Source organism: Mustela lutreola, chromosome 5 (genome assembly GCF_030435805.1).
Source record: "Mustela lutreola isolate mMusLut2 chromosome 5, mMusLut2.pri, whole genome shotgun sequence".
Classification (NCBI taxonomy): Eukaryota; Metazoa; Chordata; class Mammalia; order Carnivora; family Mustelidae; genus Mustela; species Mustela lutreola.
Genome location: NC_081294.1, coordinates 104,189,332 through 104,215,145, shown reverse-complemented (window position 1 = coordinate 104,215,145; position 25,814 = coordinate 104,189,332). Strand labels below are relative to the sequence as shown.

Below are 25,814 nucleotides of genomic sequence, written 5' to 3'. Positions count from 1 at the left end.
CTGCCTTCGGCTCAGTCATGATCCCAGGGTCCTAGGATCGAGTCCCACATTGGGCTCTCTGCTCAGCAGGGCGCCTGCTTCCTCTGCCTGCTTCTCTCTCTGCCTGCCTCTCTGCCTACTTGTGCTCTCTGCCTGTCAAATAAATAAATAAAATCTTTAAAAAAAAATACACTCAAGGAATAATAGGTAAGGAAGAGTGTTTGGTTGCGGTAAAACTTTGAAGCCACGACTTCTTCCTGTACCAATATGGCTTTGGAACGAAGTTATTTCAAATCTCCCTGGGGCCAGGCTTGCCCGGGGGAGACCTCAACTCTCCTGCCTCTGTTGCTGGCTTGTCACACAATCTCTGCCAGCTCCCACAATGGGGCCAAGTCCAGGAGGGTCCTAGGCCCTCATCAAAGGCCTTCTTCTCTCTGAAGCAAAGGATGGCCACTAAAACAAATACAACAATTTGATACTGCAAGGATTCTAACGACTGTAGCTTGTACCAACAACTTTTTTTTTTCCTTTTAGGTCTCTCATTTTAAGGGGTGGCCATTTCAGGCGACAGATCAGCAGAGCTGCTGCTCATTCCACCACCTCGTACCTACAGCCCAATCCCCCTTCTGCTGCCTTCCAGCATGGGCACACATCCTACTGTCCTGCTTCTAGACACAGAACAATCCTGACCCCAACTATACAATCCTTTCCTCCCAGTGTATTTAGTGCTCCTTTGTGCTCATGCTCTTTTCTTTTTCTTCTTTGTGAAAAACAAGCAGCCTCCCACTTCTTTTCTTCAAAGAAAAAAGGTGAGCGGGAACAAGTTCTCCCCAGACATCGCCCTCAGATCTTCTCTTCATTTCTAGCACGTAACGAGCACCCATTTTTTTTTTCCCCCTCATGTGTTCCAGTCTGGGTTAAGAGAAGTCAGGTACAACTGACAGAAACCTAAATATATCCAGAACCTTGCAACACAAAAAACAGCCCTGCAAAGGGAGATCTGAAGTTGGTGGTTGTGGGGCCAAGGGCATGCCCACTGCTCGGCGGGCTCAAAGGCTGGATTCCATCAGACACACGTTTCAGAATGAACAGTACCACTGCCAGCTGGGGATGGAGGGGAGCTTACGCTTGTGAAACCACCGCAAGGATCACCGTGTGCTCAGAAGGATTTGTGGCCCGGATCGACCTGCAACGAGAAGGTTCCAAGTCAAACCAGGTGATCTGGGCTTTGTTACACCAAACGAATGCAGAACTTCACATGGAAAAAAATGGCACAAAACCCCATCTTCCTCTCAAAAGAAAGTCTGAAAACCCACGAAGACAACGAAGAAAGATGCCCTTGAAGATTAGGACAATCTCTTTGTTTTTCCTTAAAAAAAAAAAGTGTGGGTTTTTTTGTTTTGTTTTGTTTTTTTAAACGCCTGGGCAGTTGTCCAATGGGTCAGATCTGCCAATTTTCCACTTCAAAAATTGGCAAATTCCACTTAAATTCCATGTTTTCTGACTGAAATTCCATTCCTCAAAGAAACTGGCAGTCCCACAGTTCTCCAGTTATCAGTTTGTACTTAGGGAGCTAACTGCATTGCCTCTTTTTTTCTCCCTTTAAAACAGCAGAGAGCTTAGAAAGATGACCTTATAATAAAAATTAAAATACTTGCTGGCAGCTGGACCAACCAATTCAGGTTGAAATCTGAAGGAGATACAAGGAGCTGCCTCATTTGTCTTGGTCGTACTGCTGTTTGTGCTGAAATGCCTTCAACAAGCGGGTCATGAACTAGGGCTGGGCCACGCAGCTCTGCAGCCACAGTCCCTGGTGACCCCCGAGATACCACAACCACCTGTGGGTCGCTCATTCCCTAGGAATTTAGCAGGATCAGAACGAGTAAGGATCTAGAATTTGGAGGTCCACGGGTCTCCTTACAACATGCACTGTTGTGTGCTGTGGCTCCGATTCTGGGTTGTCCCTGTCCCGGACTCATGAACTACATGAACTGTTCACAAAGGGCCACATACTTGAGTCTTAGTACAAACATGCATGCTTGTGGTGACACATTTCCTCAGTCTGGAGTCTGAGATCCCTGGGAAGAGAACCGTCCTTTCCAAGAACAGAAGGCTCAAAGCAGCTCCTTTGTAACTTGTGAAGCAACGTGGATTTGTTGTTGCTCTTGCCTAGCTATTGGCATTTCAGCTCTCCCCCACTTCAACATGTTTGTACTACTGCTCAACTAGGAAAAAACAGCTTGCATTGCTTCATTTCCTTCAACTCTCACATTTCCTGACCTTTTTCAGAAAAGGTACTTTCCCGATTTCCTATTCCTTGAGACCTCACTCTATGTGGGTGGAAGGCTCAGGAAAGCGACCAGCTCTCATCTTCCTGGGAAGTAAAGCCTCTGCTGGAAAATAAATGGCACCTGAGCAAAATCCTGAAGTTCAAGACCTTAATTCACTGTGGGACAGTAAGAGTTAAGTCAAGACCCCCTTTTCAGGCTAGCATGGACTACTTCCTATCCAGCCACCCCACAGCACAGGTCTTGGTAAGGCCAACATGCCCTTTTTTTCTACCTAAGGGCCTACTGAATTCTCAGCAGAAATAGCAGCTACCACCTAATGAAAAAAATGCATCAAGTCGGAGGCTTGCCCTACTCTCTAGGGAAATACTAAGCACTTCTCAGCCTTGTGCAGCCTCTTCCACCCCACTGAGAGGTCAAGGCTACACTGCTAGGCTGTGTTCTAAGGGGTGGGTCTCAAGAGGCTCAAACACTTATTATGAATGTAATGGGGCTGGAGCCCATGCTCCCTTACTTCTTTCGGAACTGGCTTCCATGTTTGGGGTTGCTTCCTGCAGCTTATCTCTTCTTTCTTATTCCTCCAAAGGAACTGGGATGGTCAGGGAGACCCAGAGCTCTTCCTGATTGAGAGGACGAAGGGGGACTGCCATTGGTGGGCAGAAATCCAAGGAAGCATGTCAAGCTAAGGTCCAGGCTTGCTCAAAAATCCAGGGATCTCGGACCGTGGAGGACAGTAACGAATGTCCATCTGCCAGGAGTGTGTCCCTTACTTGTCTGAGGGGGACGTGTACCGACAGCCACACATTCAGGAATCTGGCTGCCCGGAATATAAGCAGTCAGTAAACACACCCCCAGATATACAATCTAGCTTCTGACCTATGCAGATCCCCCACTGTTTTTCTGTGCAGCTAAGACAGAAGTACATTAGATAAAAAGAGAACCCTAAATTTCTTTATATTCAAGGAAGATTGTAAAGCTTAGCTGCTAAATTTTGCCTTTACCCAAATAAAAAGCATTTTTTTTTTACACCTGAATCTTGTCTTTAATCATTCCATGCATGCACAAAGGACTGTAGTGCTTCTATACAAAATCACTTAAGGAAATTAAGTCAAGATCAAGAAAAATTAGATCTAGTTATAAAGGACGAATTCTATCCTGTAGCTCATCTAAAAAGAAAAAATATTTCTTTTTTTTCCTTATTATCTCTTACTAAATATTTCTTAGTATTTCTTAATACTTAAGAAAATACTTAAGTACCATCCAAATATTTTATGATACATTTATTCATATATAAAATAATTTCCAAAGAAAATCTTTCTGTGCACAACAGTAAGATTATCTGAGGCCAGTAAGACATTTTAAAATAGGTTCTGTAAGAAAAATTCTTCTTTGAGACACTGAGGAGGATCAAAGAATACAAGGCAAGGCCTCTGATGAGAAATGTCTCTTAATCCAATCATTTCTTGTCAGGATGCCAAAGGATCTAAGAAGCCACTTCCTTACCTTTCATTTCACTTACTAAGATTCAAGAAAATTCTAACTCCATATGTAATTGGAGTCTGTGCTGGTCTAGCATTTAATTAGTGACCTCTTGCTGTCTAGCTTCAAAGCATTCCACTTCTGCTCAGTGGATCAGTTCATCCACAGCAAACTTTTAGGACTGCATTTATTTATGAACCGGCATGTCTTTCCCCCCCGGAGTGCGAGTGTTTCTGCAAACAAGTGGGGAGTTTGGAACCCTGCGAGATTTTCTGCTGCTGTAGGATCTACCCATCTGTGTCAGGCAGGGAGAAATGTATATTTCACACATTTCCCATGTTCATTTGGGGACGGAATAATTAAGATATCTGGTTTAAATCCAAACCCTATCCGCATCATAAAAACTGTGTGAATTTTAATGTCTCTTGCGTGTGTGTGTGTGTGTGTGTGTGTGTGTGTGCGCATGAAACAGGAGCAATAGTTGGGGGAAAAAAAACACCTTGACATTTTCAGAGTTACCCAGCTCGCACCTCTCAATTCCCTGGAACTCAAACATGGAAAAACAGAAACGGTGAGATAAGGAGGAGCTCTAGCTTTCATCACAGAAATCTGCATAGACTGCTTAGAAACATCAACACGCATTTTAGAAATACTGGGATGAAACTAAAGCCGTCTCTGAGGGACGGTCATTTTAAGCTATTACGTGAACGTGTAACAAGCATGTTCCATTAGGGAAGGTACCTGCACACCGCTTCCGCGTCAAAGTTTCGCGTCTGTCTGTGATCTATTACGATAATTTCATGATGTTTATCTAGAAAGCATTCAAGGGCTGACTCTGGAGTCCGTGCAATATTGCATCTATAGCCAGCTCTGTCACAGGCCCACCAGAATCCATCACTCTGACTATCTTCCTTTGCAAAGATCAGCAAAACCTGAAATACACACAAAAAAAGCATCTTACAAGCAATCATCATCCTTACAGATTGTTTTTGACACAAGCCTACAGTATACTGGTTAAAAATGTGGTGTCCAGAGAGGAAAGACCTGGGTTCAAATCCCAGCTTTTCCAACTGGTTCCACTGTGTCTTTGCACAAGGTCTTTCCTCCCTTTGGGCTATTGGGTCTCCACCGTCAGAGGCGCCACACTAGCTATCTCGGAGACCTACATGAGCATGGAGTGGGTGCTCAGTTGTTCGGGGACAGGGGGCCTGGTACTCATTTTTAATTTCCCAGTTGGCTTTGTTGTTAAATATATTAAGTGGTGATATTAACAGGATAATTAACACAGCTGGGACTATGGTTCCCACATACATGTTTGTTGCCAAACACATACACTGTTGGCCTCTCAGTACCTAGAGGCCAACTCTCTGACCTTAGCAATTAAATCCCTTTAAAGAAACAGGAAAGCGAAGGATCTCAAAGGAACTTCATAAACTTTATCTAATACCCATGCTGGAATCTGGAAAGAATGACTGTGCAAAGAGAAGCTGATGGAGCTAAACTGAGGAAAACTGGTCTCTTCTTGCCTCAATGAGAAGTGCAGCCCCACTAGAAAGAAGGTGCCCAACTTCACCCTGGTCGCCCTCACCAGCCCCTGGGCTCCAATGCCTGATTCTCTTGCAGAAAGCCAGACACAGCCTTACCACCACCTGAACTGGTTCATTTATTTGCTTGATCATGGTCTAACTTCTCCACTAGAATGGAGCTTCAGGACCACAAGGAACTGCCTATGTTCCTGCTCTCCCCCACCCACCCACCCCTACTCCTGAGCTCAGCATCAAGCTGCCACTTAGTAGCTGCTCAGTAAATATATGGTGAGGTAAAGATTAACTACTTGTAGAGTTTCCTGCAAAACACAAGGGTTTTACTATTACTGCAAGCCAGAGGTCAAATAAATGTACTTAATTATCCCAAGAAGTGGATAAAACATTGAATATTCTTCAGTGTCCACTCCTGGTTTCAAGAATTAGCAACAGAAGGGGTTTTTCCCCCCTCAACAAGAAAAACCTTTAAACCAAAAACCAGTATCATTTAAAAAAAAAAATAGATTTCATTTATTTGTCAGAAAGAAAGAGCGAGAAAGAGAAAGAGATCATAAGCAGGGAAGAGGAGCAGAGGGGGAGGGAGAAGCAGGCTCCCCAAGCACAATGTGGGGCTCCATCCCAGGACTCTGGGATCACAACCTGAGCCGAAGGCAGTCACTTGAACAACCGAGCCACCCAGGCGTCCCAACCAGTATCATTCTTGATGATGAAATACAGAGCATTTCACTTAAATTCAGAAAGACAAACTGTCCAACCATCACATTTTTAAAATATTTTATTAATTCCAAATTGGCAATATACTGAAAAACAGACACAAAAGTCTAATAAGCCTAATGCACCCATCTCCTAGCTTCAGCAATAACCAACGCTGGGCCAATCTGACTTCATTTCTATCCCTGCCCACTTTTTGACTCTAGAGTTAGTTTTCAGCAAAGCCTTCATATCCCATCCTTTCAACCATATGAATCTACTGAAGATAAAGATTGTTGAGGGGCGCCTGGGGTGGCTCAGTCAGTTAAGCATCTGCCTTCTGCCCAGGTCATGATCCTGTGGACCCTAGGATTGAGCCCCATATCCGGCTCCCTGCTCAGTGGGGAGTCTGCTTCTCTCTCTCCCTCTGCCCGCTGCTCTCCCTGCCTTATTCTCTCTCTGACAAAACCACAACACCATTTCATACCTAAAACCTCCCCAACAGCTCAACATCAAAATCTGAATGTATCATGAATGTCATTTGCTTTATATTTGTTTAAATCATTTCCTATTTTCCCAAATGCCCACATTTCCAGGAGAGGGTTTTTCAACAGTATTTTGCCATTTTCTTCTCATGGCTTGAAATCACAACCGTAGTAACGCACAAGGCAGCCATACTTACTAAGAGCCCACCCTCGTCTACCACTCCTCAGTCCAGAGTGCTTCTACGAGTTTGTGACCACAGAGCTAACTTCTAGGAAGGAATGGGAGTGGCCCTTCCAAGAGAATTGAAGGGCATTGCCTTAGAGATTTGATAATGAAGAGAAAGCCTTCAAATCAAACTATTAATAAGAGAGCTACAATGAAAAAGTCAGGTAGAATCAATTGGTTTGTGTGTAAAGTCGACAGCCCTCTACTTGGGGTAGCTATGGTAGTAACAAGAAAAACTCCAGGGGTGCCTGGGTGGCTCAGTGGGTTAAGCCTCTGCCTTCGGCTCAAGTCATGATTTCAGGGTCCTGGGATCAAGCCCCACATCAGGCTCTCTGCTCAGCAGGGAACCTGCTTCCTCCTCTCTCTCTGCCTGCCTCTCTGCCTACTTGTGATCTCTCTCTCTCTGTGTCAAATAAATAAACAAAGTCTTAGAAAAAAAAAAAGAATAAAGAAAAACTCTATATACAGAGCCTCAAAATCAACAAAAGGGAGAGACCGTTTCTTCTCTGTCATGTCTGGCTAAATGAGGGATTGCTAAACAAGAATCTCACCACTTCATGTTTCCTGGATACCATCTGGTCACAATAATGGAAAATACAGTAAGAACACAACTGTACTCCCATGTTGAACATTGCTACAGATTAATCTCATATACTTTATGTATCCTCAGAATAGAGTATACCACTCTGGGAAAAATAATGTCATTATTGAACAAACATTTCCCCAGCACCTGCTATGTTCCAGGCACTGTTTTTAATTGCTTTGAGTACACTGATGGGCAGAATAAAGACCCCTTGCCCTGCACAGGTGGAGGGACCAAACCACACAAAATAAGCAAGCCAATGACACAACATGCTAAAAGTGTTATGTGCTATCTACAAACAGCAGGAAGGGGTAGGCAGGAGCCAGAGTGGGTACTGGTAGCAGCATTAAGTAGAGTAGACATGGGTGGCTCAGTGGATTAAGCCTTTGACTTTGGTTCAGGTCATGATCTCAGGGTTCTGGGATCGAGCCCTGCATTAGGCTCTCTGCTCAACAGGGAGCCTGCTTCCTCCTCTCCCTCTGCCTGCCTCTCTGCCTACTTGTGATATCTGTCGAGTAAATAAAATAAATCTTTACAAAAAAAAAAAAAAAAAAGAGTAGAGTAGGCCTCACTAACAAACCAACAGATGCACAAATGCCTGAAGGAACAAAAAGGAAGCCTAGTCACTCTCTGAAGGGCAAGTATTTGTAGCAGATGGAATGGTTCTATCGGCCCCTACAGTGGGACGTGCACCCGACGTGTTCAAGGAACTCTAAGGAAGCCAGTGTGACAGGGGAGGGGGGAGAGGGAGAGTCTAGTTCACAGCAGAGATTTACATCAAGGTAAGGCCATGTCAGGAACTTAAACTTAGATTTCACATGAAAACTCACAACTGACTCAAAGGGAGAAATTGTGTTCTTCAGGTCTTGTTATTTCTCTACCGTTCTGATGCTTTGACAGCTACAGCCTTGCTGACCCTGCAGAGACTGGGCCTCTGAGGGTTGGCCAATCAGTAGAGGCAGCAGAAGACTTGCCTAGGAAAGCATCCTTTGAAGGCAAACCAATCCAAAGCCCACACTCTTGCCACATCTTTTAACATGCTTTAATGCATGGAACCACTCCCCACCTGCCTTCATCACTAGGACCAAGTACCTAACAACCAGAGACAATGGCTACATCCAGATTCCCCTGAAATGATTCATGGTAGCCAAACTTGCTTACCCTCCCCCTTATCCATTCCTTCCCACACAAGCCACAGGGGAGGTTCTTGGCCATATCTTCCTCCTGCTCTCTCCACCTCCTGGCCAGCCCTGGTGCTGTGTGTGTGGTCCTTCACGGCAAGGTGTGGCAGACTGTTAAGAACTATTTAATCATAGTCCTTTCCTGATCTGTTGGCCTCACTGTACCTGATTAATAAAATCTACATTTTAGAACAGGACTATATTATAAAAGTACTCATAAGAATTTCTTAGGGTAGTATTTAAAATTCTTTTCATTTAAGGGTGATGTATGGAACTTTTCAACCACTGCACTGTCCAGTTAAAATGAATCTAACACTGCAATTAATAACAAATTAAAATTAAAATTTTTTATTTTATTATTTTTTATATTTTATTTTTTATTTATGTTTAAGATTTTATTTAATTTTACTTATTTTTATTTTATTTATATTTATTTACTTCTATATTTATTTATGCTTATTTGAGAGAGAGAATGAGAGAAAGTATGAAAGGGGAGAGGGTCAGAGAGAGAAGTAGACTCCCCACTGAGCAGGGAGCCTGATGTAGGATTCGATCCCAGGACTCCAGGATCATGATCTGAGCAGAAGGCAGTCCCTTAACCAACTGAGCCACCCAGGCACACTGAAGTAGAAATTTTTAAAATAATATTCTTCCCATTTATAAAAATAAATAAATCAATAAATGAATGAATAAACAAACCTAGTTTTCTTTTTCTTTTTTCCAAAGACTTTATTTGACAGAGAGATGACAAGTAGGCAGAGAAATAGGGAGAGGGAGAGGAGGAAGCAAGCTCCCCGCTGAGCAGAGAACCTGATGCGGGGCTCGATCCCAGCACCCTGAGATCATGACCTGAGCTGAAGACAGAGGCTTTAACCCACTGAGCCACCCAGGCGCCCCAAACCTAGTTTTCTTTTTCTTTCTTTTTTTTTTTTTTTTTTAAAGATTTTTATTTATTTATTTGACAGACAGAGAGCACAAGCAGGCAGAGAGGCAGACAGAGAGGGAAGCAGACTCCCCGCCAGGCAGAGAGCCCAACACAGGACTCAATCCCAGGACCCCGAGATCATGTCCTGAGCCATAGGCAGCGGCTCAACCCACTGAGCCACCCAGATGCCCCCCAAACCTACTTTTCAATAATTCAACTCCTACATGGAAAATCTACAGGAATAGAAATATATACATTTTAGAGTAAAGTACTATAGTAATTACCTTTTTTGGATGTAATCAGGCTTGGCCTCTCTGTCCCTATCTCCCAGCACAGCTAGGTTAATGACACTCTGTTTACAGAAATTTGGAATTTGAACAAAAGAGACACAAAGGCTGGGAATGGAGACCTGTGGACAATAAAAAGCCTTCAACTCATGCTGTCAAAGTACTCAGAGATGGTTCACTGCCACAGCTTCTCAAGTCCGCCCTGAAATCTACAAAGACAAAAACTACATGAATGTGTTTAATTCATTTATTTACTTGGTTGTCAAAAGCAGCTCTTACTTGTAACCAAAGAACAAAACCACGAAGACTTTAAGCACTACAGTCCCTTTCTGTATTTAACTTTGTATTCATCTGTACTTAGTCTGTCAGAGGTGGCCATTTTAAAATATTTACTGGCCATTCACTGAGGCAAATCCAAGAGTATATATTGATGATCTATCAGATAAGAACTGGGGGTAAAAAGCTGATAGGGATGGACATACAGTCTAGTTTCCGCTCCTAGGAAGCAAGCAGGTGAGACAGTCAGGTAAAGATAAACACAATAAATGCACTACGAGCAGTGACCACACAAGGGTATGGACATGACGCTAAAATAAGAATCTAGGTATAGAAGGAAACAAGTTTATCAATGTAACTGCACTGCCATAAACACATCGAAAGAGCAGAAAATCTGATCTGGGGTGAAGCCTGGGACAATGAGGCAACACCTAGGCCTGCGTCCTGTCCAGGATCAAAACACAAGTATAGGCAATCCTTGCATCACGTAGTAGAGTCAGACGCTATAAACCACCACAAACAGGTAATCTTAAACAATGGTAAAAATGACTGCCCTAGGACCTTAGAAATTTTTTCCAAACATGAAAACTTTGTGTCAGTTATAACTGTGTGAAATAAAGTAAAAAGCTTTTTTCAGGATGCTGTAAATTAAAAAATTTTCTTTTTAAAAAGAACTCAGTGTAGCGTCAACAGTGTGTGCCTTCTCCAAATCGGATAAATGGAGGATGCAGTGTGTAAGCCTCTTTTCTATGCCTTGGTTTATTATAAAGCCCTAAGCCTGGGTCAGCTCCAGGGTCTTATTCAATATTTTGTCCTCCCCACTTCCCATGCCATGAAATATCGCCCCTGAGTTCCATTAACATACAGTTTTTTACTTCCTCTGTGACATCTCATTCTTTTCACCACAACCACATTCCTCATGGATGCCGCTCATCCCTGCAAGCTGACCTCGCTCTGGCCGCAGATCTAGAACACCTCTGTGCAACAGTGTCAACATTCCCATGGTCAGCCCCCCCCTCCCCGAACCTCATTTACATTCAACTTCAACTTCCCTCTGGCATTATGAATGTGCATTTCTTTGATGCACTTTCATCCCTGTTGGCCACTTTCCTCTCTTGATGCTCTACCTGCGTACAATGCCACGTGAGACACCGGATGGCTACAGCTACACACTAGGTTGTCTGTGCTTGAGTGGAAGGACAGGTAGGCAAGTACCGATCACGAAGACTTTAAGAAAGGGAATGTGATTGATTACTGGTGGGGCTACACATCTGTCAGTACCGCAGTGGTGTGTGGACTCCCGTGTTAGCAACCAAGTCCGTATTTACTGCAATTGCTCAATGAGAACACCAATGTAATTGCAATCTAAAACAATGCTGTGGGGATCTGGCAGAATTTCTCTTAACTCTGAAATCTGCACATATTAAAACTGTACAAAGCTAGGGCTACCTCGACTGCTTTTCAAACGTAACTACCAAGACCCCAAACTCCACGCAAGTCCCCTCTCTTCCTGCAGAGAGAGGACTGCCTACACCTGGTTAGAGGTACCGTGTTTTAATCATCTCTCCGTTCTAACTAGAATGGGGAAGTAAGGGCTGATCCAGGGCAGGGCTAAGAGAATCAAGTGCAGAGAGGTAACACACACCACAGGTCAGTAGGGTGGGGGTAAACCAAGGGCAATGACAAGAACAGAAGCTATGACTCTCTGGACTCCTCAGGGGGTGACCCATCACCCACCCATCCAGCAGCAGAGCCAGACTCCCATCTCCCAAGTCCTCCTTCAGTGAGCTTGCCATGGCTCCCGTGGCTATTCCCCTGCTTTGCTGGAAATCCAGCAAACACAACCGATTCCTTTGACAAGTTTCACCAACAAATGCTGACAAGCACCTTGGAGGAAAGCAATTCTCAGTCTTGGAGAGTCAAATTAGAATGTAACTAAGTTCTCTGGTGAAGGCTAAAGTATGAAAAACATGAAGTACTACCAACTTCTCAGCATCTCAACTTCTTCTCATCAACATTCCTTATCACTATTCTTTATCAGTAAGAATGCCTCTACACAATCTCTGCATGCATTCCCAACATCTGCTATTATGCATCGATTTTCAGAATACTTGGTTTGGCATTAAGCAAATCTTGCTAACAAGCAGCTCCTGGAATAGATCACATGGATAGATTATTTTAGTTGTATCCATACCCCACACCATTGTCAATCTGGGGGAGGGGAGGGATTCGTTAGGAACAAATGGTATGAAAGCTTTTCTTAAATGGCCCTAGAAAAGTGATGCTAGTTACAGGTAGAGTTTGATGAGAACTTAGGGCCCAGCCATTATGCTAAAAGTACTTTACACACAGGATCTTATTCAATAACCCTTTAACAATTCTTAGAGGTGTGAATTACCACCAACTTGTAAATCTGGAAACAAAGGGTTAGAATGGATAAGAGAATGGCCTACAGCCCCACAACTATCAATATTTGAACTGAGGTCAGCCTGACTCCACAGCCTGTGTAATCATGTTAGGTTTTTTTGTTCGTTTGTTTTCGTTTTTACTCCCTAAAATATGGGGCCAAAATTCCTACCAACTCTGTAATTTCACAGAACTGGCTAGGCTAGGCAGAAGCTAGGACTTGGCAGTACAGTTAAGGACAGACAGGATGGGAGATGTAAGGATAGCTCCCCATGAGGCCACATGAGCTCCAGTATTTAACAGTTCCAGACAATCTGTATCCGTATCATATGGAAGAAAAAAATTTTTAAAGCTAAGTACTGCCTTGGTAGGAAAAGCTTAGGCCACAGCTCTGAGTATCACTTGCAAATCCAGTTGAAAAGTCCAGCTGGAGGGGGAGGACAGGGGAGGACAGCACTCTAGGCAGAAACAATTCTACACATTCAACAAGTAAATACCTTCGAGGCATTGATGAAGAAAAGGCCACATCATTTTGAAATGTTGATATTAATCTTTTGCCTCATAACATTTCCCCTACTTTTAATTTTCTTGCCAACACTGGAAAATAGGGCTTTTACTGTGAGTCACAGCCACTCCCCCAGGAGAGAGGTCCTCTATGACACCATGCAGTACTTTTCTCCAACATCCCCCCCATTCTACTTCTCACACTACTCCTGCCAGCTCACCGAGGGCGGGCAGAGCCCCATGTTCCATGCCCTGACCATGGGCAGAAGTTTCCCTGAGTGAACTTAGAGATGAACCCTCAAAAGCAACCCTATCCTCAAGTGTTCTTATCAACAAGCACCTTGCCAGCCCTGAGCATCTCGTGGATGTAGCTCATTAACGTTTTCCGCATGCCACTGCACTCACGAAGGGCATTTTTTCCAGGTCAGGGGGAAAACAAAACACAAATACAACGGCTCTAGGACATAGTAGGATTTTTCTAAGAACAGTTATAGTATCAGTAGCAGAAGCATAAAAACACTTAACTTGGTGTCACGGTCCCTGAAGTTGGAGTGTTACAAATAATAGAAGTGACTGAGCAGAACTCTGGCTGGTCAGCAAGCGCTGTGCAGCCTCTCTTCCTTTCTAGTACCTATTACTGCAGCCTTGAACACACATAGGTGCTCTGTCCATTGTTTCTGGATGGATCAATGAAACCACATTTCAATACCACCAAGGAGGAATGACATCATCTGGGGCCAAACTCCTGTGATAGGAATCAGGCAGGGTACACAGTAGCACTAGAAATATTCGAGCCCTTGCACTGGGTGATGATCTCACCGTGTCTGTTTTGTTATCTCCTTGCTTACGCATACAAACTAAAAATAAATACAAAATTATAGACAACAGTTTTTTCAGTAATGGAGTAGAGCTCTCAATGGGAATTTAAATCCTACCAAGGACTAAATCACAATTGATAGGACTGAACACAGTATCTCTGTCACAAAATTTGACTGGCAAATATGCATATTAAAAAATTACTGAAGAGTGGCCACCAAAAAAAAAGAAAGAAATAAACGCGACCTATTTTTAAAACCAAAAATTCTGAAAATTGCCAATTTGACAGAAAGCAGAAATATAAAGATTTCTGGTTAAGAAGATAGAAAATGTAAAACTAACTGTGTCATTAATCACACTCGATGTAAACAGAATGAATTAACTCTTAGAAGCGAAAAAATCAGAATAGATTTGGGAAAAATAAAAGCTATGTGCTGCTTACAGTATGCATATTTAATATAAAGTTATAAAGAAAAACTGAAAATGAACAACAAAAACATATCAGAAGAAAGTTAACCAGGAAAAGCTGGTACAGCAACATTACCAACAGATTAAACAATGTAAGGCAAAAGTTCAAAAAGACATCCCATAATAAAAGTGATTGTCACCAGGAATATATAATAATCAAGGCCACATAGTAACATCAGAATCAAACATCATCAAGTATTAGTTGATACCGACAACACAGTCATTGTCATAGAAAACGGAAAAAAATTGGTCAAAAATTAAGACAGATAGTCTGAACAGCATAATTAGTAAGGTTGGATTAATTCATGTATATAGAACCTCCTATTCAAATAGAGATATATCTTTAAAAGCTTTTTGTTGTTTATTAATTTCAAAATTGGTTCCATTATTGCCCAAACAAGTTGCAATAAAAAATCACTAACAAAGCTATCAAATTGAATGGAGGATGATACAGTCTTTTCAACAAGTAAAACTAGAAAAACTAGGCATCAATAGGAAGATAAAAAATGAGATTTCATGTCCTTTTCATTCCATACAGCAAAATGAACTTGAGGTTGATTATAGATCTAAAATTAATTGTTAAACAGTAGTTTCTAGGAAAAAAAAAAAAAAAGGAAATTATCTTCAGCCTGGGAATAATGGTTCTGAGAATACAACAAGCAAGAACCTTCAAAGAAATGATTAATTAAGTCACATCAGAATTAAATTTTGCTCAAAACCAAAGTTAAGAAAATTTACAGAAGAGCAAGTTTGGAAGAAAATACTCCCAAAATCTGACAAAGGACTTGGGATACGAGTATATGAAGAATTACAATTTGGTCATGTTTTAAAAGTCAGTCCAATTAAAAATAAAAAGACTTAACCAAACATTCACAAAAGATAAAAGAATGGCCAGTAAGTCAATAAAGTGCTCAACATTATTAATCATGGAGGAATGTAAATTTAATTCACCATAAGATAAAGAGCTAAAATTAAAAGACTGAAACACCAATTATTACCAAGGATTTGGAGTAACCACAACTCATATTGCTTATAGGAGTACATAACATTAACAACACATTTTGAGAGGACATATAGAAATCTCTTAAAAAGCTACATACATCATTGTTTTGGAGTTTCTAGCAAAACCACCAGACAAGTAAAATGAAATAAAAGGTATTCAAATTGGAAAGGAAGAATTAATGGCATGACCTCGTAGATAGTTCTAAAGAATCCACAAAAAAGTCTGAGAGCTAATACAAAAGCCTGATCATCAAGGTTCCGAGATACAAGATAAATAAAAATAAACTGTGTTTCTATATACTAGCAATGAATAACCCAATAATAAATTAAGAAAATAATTCCATTAGCCACAGAATCTAAAAGAATAAAATATTTTAGGAAAAATAACCAAACATCCAAAACATACAATAAATACTATAAAACATTATTGAAAAAAGAAAATTTAAAGAAAGGTAGAAATCTCTGGATTAACAAATCAGGAGATCAAAATGTGAACACAGTAATCTTGCAAAATCAATTTATAGACTTATTGCAGTCTCTTAGGGCACTCACACTTTGAAGCACAGCAATCAGGATAGTGTCATACTGAATATTTACATATGTAAAAAAGACATATTTACACCAGTGGAAGAGAACTAAAAATCTAGAGATAAACCTTCACAATTATGGCCAGTTGACTTTTGAGAAACATACCAAGACAATTCAATGGGGGAAAGGATATTCTTTTTAACAAATGGTGCTATGATAGCTCAACATCCACGTGTAAAACAGTGAAGCCCTATCTCACACCACATACAAACATTAACTCAAACTGGACCACAGAGCTAAATGTAGGAGCTAAAAGTCCTTGAAGAAAACAGAGGAGTGTATCTTTGTGACCTTACATTAGGGAACAGACTCTTACATAGGACAGCAAATGATGGTGAAAAAAGAAAAATTTCCCAAGGATGCCTGTAGCCTGATGCCTTTCAAATAAAGCTTAAAATATCCCCAAAGCAAAGCGGTTATTATGAATGGACACATACATATGTAGAGTAAATATACAAACACCCAGCATAATTAATTTCCAAGTAGTGGTTACTTCTAGGGATGAGAGGATTTCGGGGTGGGGGAGCAGAAGGATAATTAAGGGTAATTTTTGTTTCTTTAAGAAAAAAAAAAACTTCAAACAGAAAAAATATACTGCTAATATTTGATGAAAGTGGTATGGTGCTACCCATGAACCTTTATGAATATTTGAAATACTTTATGATTAGACCAAATTACATTTTTTAAAGGAATGAGACAGCCTTATCATGATCATTAATTTCCAGGGCAGCACAGGGCAAAAATTAAAGTAAATTAAACTAATTGATCTAAAACTCCACTAATCTCAAGAAATATTCAGGAAATTGCTTTGGGAATAAACACTATTATTAGATCCTTTGTCATTGCCTTTATTCAAAATGGAGAACAAAGTACACGCTCCCAGAATGATCACTGGAATTTTCCACTTGTTTGTATTCTATACAAATAGTTGGGGCTTATGTTTATTTTAGTAAATTCTTTTTTCTCTCTCTACTCCTAAATTTGTTTTCATCAAATTTTCCCAAGCTTAAATTTCTTCCTTTTGTTTTTTTCCTTTCCCTAGATTTGTATTTCCTTTCCTAAGCAACAATAAAACATTATTTTCTTTTCCATTTGCTCATAAACCAAACAGTACATTTCCTTGTTTGGTTTTTCACTTTCAACTACATGTTTGGTTTGCTTACTTTTTTTTTTTTTTTTTTTTTTTGGCATATTCACTTTTCCAAGTACAAGACATGCTTCCAGGTGTTAACAAGCTACTTTTTTTTTTTTTTAATAGGGAAAAGTCTCACTTCTTTAGGCCCATCAGGAAGATGTGCAAGCACATGAGGATTCAACAATAAGCACTTTCTACTTAAAAGGGTACAAACCCCTCCACGCATGTTTCTCTCAAGGGGCCATGGGATGTTGAAGGCTGTAGGTAGGACAGGTGTCAAGTTGCCGCCATTATTACCATGGCATGAGGGCCAGAGGCACCCGGCCTTCTCTTCCTAGAGCCAGCTCCCTCTATGTTACAGAGTCTAGACCACTGCCTGGTTCAAGTCACAGAGGACAACAAAGGGGAGCCTCTTGTCATCTTTTCAACCCAGCCAACAACAATTATCATTTACTGGGATCGTCTACTGCCAAGTAGTCTTCTGGCCACTCAATACAACCTCACTGAACTCATTCCCCATGAGAGAGGGGAATTAGCTCTACTTCATGGACAGGACACTGGGTCAAGAGATCAAGCAATATAATAACCAAGATCACACAGCTTTGCTACCTGGCTGGAAGAGCCAAGATTCACGTCCAACTGCAGCTCATGGCGAATGCCTGGCCATCTGCCACACACGCCTTCTTCCCTTTCCAGTTGCCGCAGGGTGTGGAGCAAACCGGTTTTTTGGTGGAACAGTTGCTCTCCCTCCCAAGCCACGACGGGCCCTACCAATTCTATTTACGCTCACGACAGGATGATGTCCAAGTCCTCGAGGAAACGACTGGGTTCCTCAAGTATGGCATTAATAGCAACAAGCATTTATGCAGAGGCAAATGTATGCAGTATTTATGTACACATAGGTGTGTCTGCAGGGGCAAGGCTGGCTACCTGCTGTGAGATTGAAAGAGCCCTTCTGAGGGTGCTCCTATAACCACAGGCTCCAAACACAGAGTCCCACAAGTAACAGAGGCCTACCTGAATTGGATCCTGCGTCAGTCTCATGGGCCCGATGCGCACCTCCGCAGAAGAGACCTGCTAAATAAGCAACAGCACGTTAGGTGTGTCAAGTCCAACTCCAAGCACTGGCAAGTTCTTCCTTCCTTAGAATATTACAGGATACTCCTTTGTAGAGACTGCAGACAAGGATCCCACTTCCTAACACGGAGACAGTTTATAAAACATACACAGCATAATCCTGGTTTTGTTTAAGAATACCTACATTTATAGCCACTGAAAATGTCCCGGAGGATATCCTCAAATGCCAAGGAGTGGATTTCAGGTTGTTTTTACTCTAAGTACGTGGATCTTTATACTAAGCAAGCACTGCTTTACCAGAGAAAACTGACGATTACTTCCCACACACCTACCATGTGCTCAGCACCAAACAAGGCAGTTCTTACTCTAAAATCTCGAGGAGATGCTTTTCTCAAATGTGAAAGCTATAACATTTGAAGAGCTGTTCCTCTACTTCTTAGTTTTCTTATGTCCAGGCTTTCATACGAGGCAGACAGATTATTCTTACCCATGTTTACCATGAATAAACTCATTGAAATTCCCCTTCCTTGGGGGAAGCCCATCCCATGACCGCAAGAGGCAAACGGTGCCCCACGACTCAGTCCAGGAGCTTAGGTGTTGAGCGGCCAACACCATCTAACTGCCTTCCGCTCCAAGCATAGAGCCAGTCTTTGTAGTCTTTGCTTGGATTTCTCCGAGTGACTCTTTCTAGGTAACTGTATTAAGGGTCTTGACCTCACCTCCACAGACCCAATTTTGTTTTCCTCCAAGAGGAAGCCGTCATTTTGCCACGCCTTGGAAGCTCGTCCTGCATTCTACAGACTGGTTGGGCCCCCGTCAGTCAGAGGGAACACCTTCAGCAAGCATACAAGGTCACAGGACTGCAGGTAACTCAGGGAATCAAGGGCCAGAGGATGCTTTTGTCAGTTAACAACAGCAGAACTTTCTTTGAATTCGAATTCTAAAAACTAAGAATTTCCCTTTCTCCTTGCTTCCCTTTTCTCCATGCTTTCTCCTGGTGGGCGTGGTGTGAATCTTCTCCAGAACAGGACGGAACTGCTGATATTCCAGGATCCCTCAACCCCGGCTTCTCTGTGTGAAGCAATCAGGCCGGGGGCTTCAGCCTCTCACCAACCCTGCCAGCAGACAGCTCAAAGCCACACAACAGTACCCTGCAAAGTGTTACTGCTGATACCAGCACCCAGCATATACGCACAGCCCTAAGAATGACTCCACTGAAAAACCAGGGATATGAAGCCTCCTGGGTCACTGGGACTCAGCAGTCCATCTAGCACTGGAGCTCTACTCGGACACAGTGTTTATTTCTGAAACAGACATGGTCCTTCAAAGGCAATTTAATTTTTAGTACAGAATTTTACTAAAAACTTAATAATTAAGAAGTGAAACCAATTTGACACAGTAAGATCAAGTCGACTGATTATCTAGGGTAGACTTTCACTGTCCTTGTGATCTCTCTTGAGTTCACGGAACCCACACACCTAAATTCCCCTCCAACAAGGCTGTAGGTTTTCTCCAGAAAAACTAGCTCCCAAAGGGGTCACCCAGGGGCAGGAAAAAAAAAAAAAATCAATGAAATATGTAATACAAAGTTTAAAAGGAATAAAAAGTGACTCACTTTGGAAGGCGAAGGGACGGGGAAGGATCCCTATTAGAAGGGCACAGACTGCCCAAAAAACAGTTCACTCTTAACCAACACATTTCTATCCAAGTTTGTAAATAACCAAGATGTGGACAAAGTACTTAGAGAAGTACTGTGTGTGTGTGTGTGTGTGTGTGTGTGAGAGAGAGAGAGAGAGACTGACAGCTCACAATACATTCCTGATGAAATCTCTCTAGAACAGATCCTGTGAAATATTGTAATGACTATTGGCACACAGAAGGCTGGATTCTCTTAAAATAATTCTCATTATGTCTCCTACTCATTAAGGCCCAGAGGATCTTCTTGTATTTCAGCTTCTTCTGTAACTGAATTTAGACAGGGCACAGGTCAAGTCACTTTTTACACAGGTCTCTTGGGATAAAAGCCCTGAAAAGCAGCATTTATGGGTCCTTATTATCAACCTTAAAAAGGAATTCAATTCTATTTTCCCTTTATGTTAGGAAATAATGACTAATTAGTAGTAGTTCTGAAATAAAGTCCTTGTGTTGTTCACAACACTGTTAAAGCTCTTCAACTATCATCACTTTTTGTTATGCATTTTACGTCTTTAGAAAACATGAGGTTTTCGTTGGAACTATCAAGTGAGCTCTGTGTGTTAGCTTCCTAGGGACTGAAGTTCTAAAAGAGGAGGAAGAAGAGCTCTGATGGGAAGAGAAATACCTTCTGAATCACTTCTGATCACAGTTCAGAAGAAGGGGGAAGGAAAAACCCCCTGAAGTTTATTATCTCATTGGTATGTGGTAAAATTTTTCGTGTAATTTTCTTTTAATTTGGGGATGTAAATTTAACTTTTTAATTTTGCACTAATGAGGGAACAGACCCAGAGTTGAGAAGATGGTGAAAAACTGGCATGTTAAAACTGCTATCATGGGTTAGATACTGTAGTAGGAGCTTAACATGTATTTTCTCACTTAATTCAAGATCCATTTCATTATTTGAGCTCTGATTTAGAATAGGCTCAGTTATACTGTGGTATCAAAGAGACCCCAAATCTCAGTGGCCTAATAATATAAAGACTTTTTTTATTCATTCGAAATTCACTATGGTTCCAGGTGACTTTTCAAAGCAATTCCTCCTTGTGGTTACTTAGAAGTCCAGGCCAAGACAAGGTCAAGGGGGAAGTCACAGGAGACTCACGCATGGATTCTTAAAACCTCTGCCTGAAAGTTACACACAGTACTTTCCCTAAGCCCATTGGCTGGAGCTAGTCACGTGGCCCCACTTCGCTGCAAGGAGGAAATAAATCTAAGGAAGCCACAGCTGGTAGTTACATAGGCCTTTTTAAACTTTGCCAGGAGGACATCTGACATTCCTGTGAACACTCCTCCAGCCTCCTGCTCTCTCCCAGGGGCTGTGCTTGGCGCTTTCACAGGGGTGACCTTAGCAGAAGAGAGGCAATGGCCACTGAGTGCCAGTGTGAAATTTTCAAAATGACACCTGACCTAGAACACACTCTTTTCCTGCTCAACAGCAAAGACTCTCCAACTGTCTTCCACAACCGTAAGAGTCGGCTGTCTGCAGCCAGCCTTTGAACCTCTGCCTGATTCAGTTCAGCAGGAAGCTGCCACTGGAGGCAGAGCCCGGGACACCCCACTACAAGTTTGCTTGACCTTCTCCAAGTGCCCTGCCTCTCCCGTCCTACCCACTTCCTCCCAAGCCCACTCCTCCACCTCCACTACCCAGCTGGGGGCCTCCATTTACCAGCTCCTTTAGTCCTGACCTACACTTGGCTTCCTGTCTCTTGGCTTCCCTTTTCCTTCTTAGGCTGCACTCCCATTCATCTGACCTGGGCTTCCATGTCCAAGAGAGGTCAATGATCTTAACAAAATGGCAGCACTTCTCCTTGCCAGCTCTGAGGGCAGGCATGAGGCAGTGACCAACAGAGGCCAACCTGCATCTTTCTATTCAGAGCAGCTGCCGCCTGCAGAGCTCTGTTTCTGACACAGGAGCCTACTGCCTGCCTGTCATCAATCTATGAAAGAGTATTTATGAACATGAACAGGAGACCATTGACTGATGTCTCTGTAACCAAGCCAAGATTCCCTACTTCAAAGGGTGAACTCGGAGCAACTGCAGAGGCACAGATTCCCAATTAGTGTAGGAGCTCTGATTCCAGGAAGTGAAGACCTTTGCCAAGGTCACAGAAGCAAGGCAAGGATAGGGTCAGAGATAACCTAATGCTGGTACCCACAGGGAGAGGAGGATGGGACAAGAACGTGAAGAGACACACTTCCTAGCCACTCTGACCACACGTCGTTCCCCAACAGTCCAATGAGGAAGGACTGCTGACTGGAAGTACAGTCTTAACTATCTCGTATTCACAGTGTGTCAAACATTCATGTGTATACATCTGTATTCAGGGTAACATACATACACAAGCAGCAGGGTAACCAATGCACATTCAGGGGAGTTGACATTCTAGGAAAAAAAAAGAAAATCTATTTTGTAGTATTTGCTGATTCTCTGGTATAAATACCTTCCCTTTAATCTCAAGCTAGCAATACAGGTCCCTGAGAGTGCAACTAAGACTGTATCTTTACATTCTGGATGAAAAGGGTCTATGAGCAGCAAACTTAGGGAGTCTTCTGTGGTCTACAAATGCCTATCACTCGCCTTTGATAGTTTAAGGAGATGTAGAATTCTGGTTGATAGGTACGGTCCCTCAAACCTTAAAGATGGCAGAAAGGAGAGAGTACCTCTGGTTTTCAAGGTGGGGAGATCAAGGAAGGCTCCATTAAGATAAACAGGTCATGAAGAACAAGAGAATGGCTTGGGAGAACAAATTCCAGACATACGAAACAGAAGCCAAGGCACGGAGGCAAAAGCGCAAAGATCCAATGGCAGAGAAAGTGAAGACTGGGAGGACTGGGAAGAGCATCTTGGAAGGTGTGCACCATCCTCCCCCCCACCCCCACCCCCGCTCCTTTCTTTCTTGTAGGCACCAACCACACTGTAGGTTTCATAAGTACAATTAACAGGATCCCTTTTGGGACTTGGGAGGGTCCTGGAAATCAAACATTTGGTTTGTCTACTTTCTGGACAGAGAAGAACAGATTTAGCAGAAACAAAACAGACACTGCTATGAGTAGGAACTAGAGCAATGAAATCAAGTGGGGGGAAATGTCACAATAAACAAGAATACAATGACCCCAAAAACTCACATAGCTTGGCCTCATTTAAGTGGAGAGGAAAGTCCAAGATAAAAACCTGGCACAGGTCAGGCCAATGAAACACATCACCCGGAAAGACCAGGAAGTTCAGGCTAATTTGCCTGTCACTGCACCACCCTCCATGCTGGGGAACACCACCCCTCACGGTATTTCCAGCTTCAGGAATTTTGTTAGACAGCCCCGGCTTGGAGTTTGAGCGTCCCTCAAACAGGAAGGAAGCAAGAAGTCAGGAAGAACCGTTGCTACCCCATCTGCCCAGCACAGCTTACACCTCCCTCAGCAGCTGCTCACGTGTCCCTGCCCTCGGAGGCTGTCTGAGCCCGGCTGCACCTAGGCACCCCTAGCAGCTCTCCTCAGCACCCTTCTCTACTACATCATTACTGACTATTAGTCATTTAAGTAGCTTTGTCCTTGGCAAGACCCAGTTTCCTAAGGACATAACATCAGTCCTCCTCACGATTTTATCCCCAGCATCTGTAACTGAATTCAACTGCCTAAAATCACATGGGTTTTAAGGAAAAGAGTCTGGAACCAAGGCTTGATTTTTCTCCCTCCCAGAACACCCAGGAAATGCTCTACCATTAGGTTCTAGAATTTAGAGAATCCTGACCCCTTTTCTACCCTGAAGTGCTGGAATTCATTCTGATTTAGCAGACCAGATTCCCCAGGACCCAGCAGGACCTGCGCAGGTCCTGGTCACCGGCACTGCCGCTAACAGGACTGCCACTAGGACTAAGAAATAGAAAGGAAGGTGTGGGTCTACGTCAGTGTCTGGGCAACGGTGGCAGGCTTCTGCCTTCCAGAAAACAAGCTCCAAGTCTGAATCTTCCCCACTTCAGAGACTTCGTATTTGGAAACCCTTCCTCCCCACCAGCAGCCACAGAAAACATTCACACACGTGTACACACAGGCATAGCTCAGGGCAAGTGGGGAGGGGTGATGCCGTGGTAAAGATCATGTCCATCACTAAAGACATCAGCTGTGGGCTCAGGAGTAAGTATTTTTGAGTAAGTTACCTCAATCAACTCTGCCTGCTGTGCTGTTGGCTCTGACTTTAGTACTCAGTTCTCTCCAGGTATCCACTGTCCACCCTCCGTTCCCAAGCCAAAATTTCAACTTTATTCCTCTGAGCAAGCAAAAGCTTGTGTTTGACTTTGGCCCCCCACCCATTTTTTTTTTTAATTGAGAGAGTGAGCCAGAGCGTGAACATACAACTGGGTGTGGGGCGGGGGGAAGGGGTGTCAATGGCGGCAGAGGCAGGGAGAGAATCCCAAGCAGACTCCCTGCTGGAGCACAGAGCCCTATGCCAGGCTCTAACCCACAATGCTGAGATCACAACCTGAGCAGGGAGTGAGCCAGATGCTTAACCAACTGAGCCACCTGGGAGCCCTTACTTTTGCCTTTTCTTTCTTTTTTTTTTTTTTTAAATATTTTTTTAATTTATTTGAGAGAGAGACAGTGAGAGAGAACATGAGCAAGGAGAAGGTCAGAGGGAGAAGCTCTGGGAGCCCATGGAGCTGGGAGCCCGATGTGAGACTCGATCCCGGGACTCCAGGATCATGACCCGAGACGAAGGCAGTCGTCCAACCAACTGAGCCACCCAGGCGCCCCTACTTTTGCCTTTTCAATAGGCTCCTGCCTACCCCCTGGCTTGCAGTCTGAAAGGCACCAGCACTGACCATGAGGCTGCACATCCCTGCCTTGTCGTGGTCTGTACTCGGAGGCCCCCTGCCCTCAGCCTATCTAGTAGGCTTCCTTCTGTCTCTTTGTCAGCCTTGGGACCTTGGCAGCAGGCTCTTCCCTCCCACCAGCCTCCAGCCCTCCCATAGCTTTGTTTCTGGCCACCCTAGAGCACCTCCTGTCAACTCAGTTGCCCCAGACCTTTTAGTGCCCATCAGGTGGTTCTAACCCTCCCTCACCCGCTGCTGCCAATTCTCTCATCTAAACATTCTCAGCCTGTGCTTCCTGTTCCAAGTGCCTGGGACTTATTAAATGTATCCATGCCCCAGTCCCCTTTCAAACCACAAGAATCAGAATCTCTAACAATGGGGCCCAGGCATCAGCATTTTTAAATCACAGGTGCAACTAGGGTTCAGAACCAATGGTCTATTCTAAGCAAACATGTCTGCTGACAACAGCAAACTCAATTACTTTATTAATTTATTCAATAAATGTCAACTGAGTGCTTACCTTGTGAAATCACCAAAGCCCACCTAAACGCCCCTCTCCAAAATCATAAGATCACTTAGGCAAGAGAAAGATACAATCCCTCACATTTGATGATTTCCCCAAACCAGTATCTTTAAACGAGTATCACAAAGAAATTGAAGTCTATTACAAGCAGATACATGGAAGATTATTCCCAGTCATCAAATACTCACAGTGGATGACAGATCTACCGACTTTGTTTGGTGCTCTCTTATGTTCTATTAATATAGTACATTCATTTGGAAGCATGATCTTTCTTCACAAATACAAACACACAGATAACTACTCATCAAAATATACAACCACAGAAGAGATTAACTTGACTTTGAAATTTAAAACTTCTATTCATCAAAAGACTAAAGCAAAAAGCAAAAAACCCTCCAATAAAAAGGAAAAAAAGGAGAGCTCAAGAGACAGAAGATCTAAAATTCAGGAAATAATCACATATTAGTAACCAGAACATAACAAAAACGTCTAAAAACAATCCTTGAAAAGACAGCCAAGAAGAAAGTTGAGCAACAGGGGAGAAAAAATAAAACTTCAGGAGAAGGAAATATAAGCACAAAAAGCTGCTCAATCTCTAGTAATCAGGAAAACAAGTTTCAATTACAATGAGATGTCATACCTAGCTATTTAATAAAAGCAAAAAATGGTACAATTAAGAAATTAAACCGTTTCATGGGCCAAAAGGTTGACCCATAGGAACTCATACATTGCTGTTGAGTGTGTAAATTGCTTCAGCCACTTTGAAAAGTATTTTGGGGATTCCTAATAAAGATGAAAAGGCATGTGTCCTACAATCCAATTCCTATGTGATTTCTGTGGGTTTCTCTGTGG

The 25,814-nt window shown here is 42.7% G+C and overlaps 1 protein-coding gene across 4 annotated transcripts in view; it reads right to left on the bottom strand.

Moving 5' to 3' along the window:
- The window catches only part of PDE8B (phosphodiesterase 8B), a 265,319-nt gene that overhangs the window by 110,161 nt on the left and 129,344 nt on the right, over positions 1-25,814 (bottom strand). For 2 of the 4 annotated variants that reach the window (XM_059175296.1, XM_059175293.1), the window contains exons 2-4: positions 17,880-17,939; positions 4,488-4,678; positions 1,106-1,165 (exon numbers count right to left, since the gene is read on the bottom strand). In XM_059175296.1, coding sequence (XP_059031279.1) covers positions 1,106-1,165; positions 4,488-4,678; positions 17,880-17,939 — 311 coding nt within the window. The remainder of the gene's footprint in view (positions 1-1,105; positions 1,166-4,487; positions 4,679-17,879; positions 17,940-25,814) is intronic. The other 2 variants (XM_059175295.1, XM_059175294.1) reach the window with 1 other exon arrangement.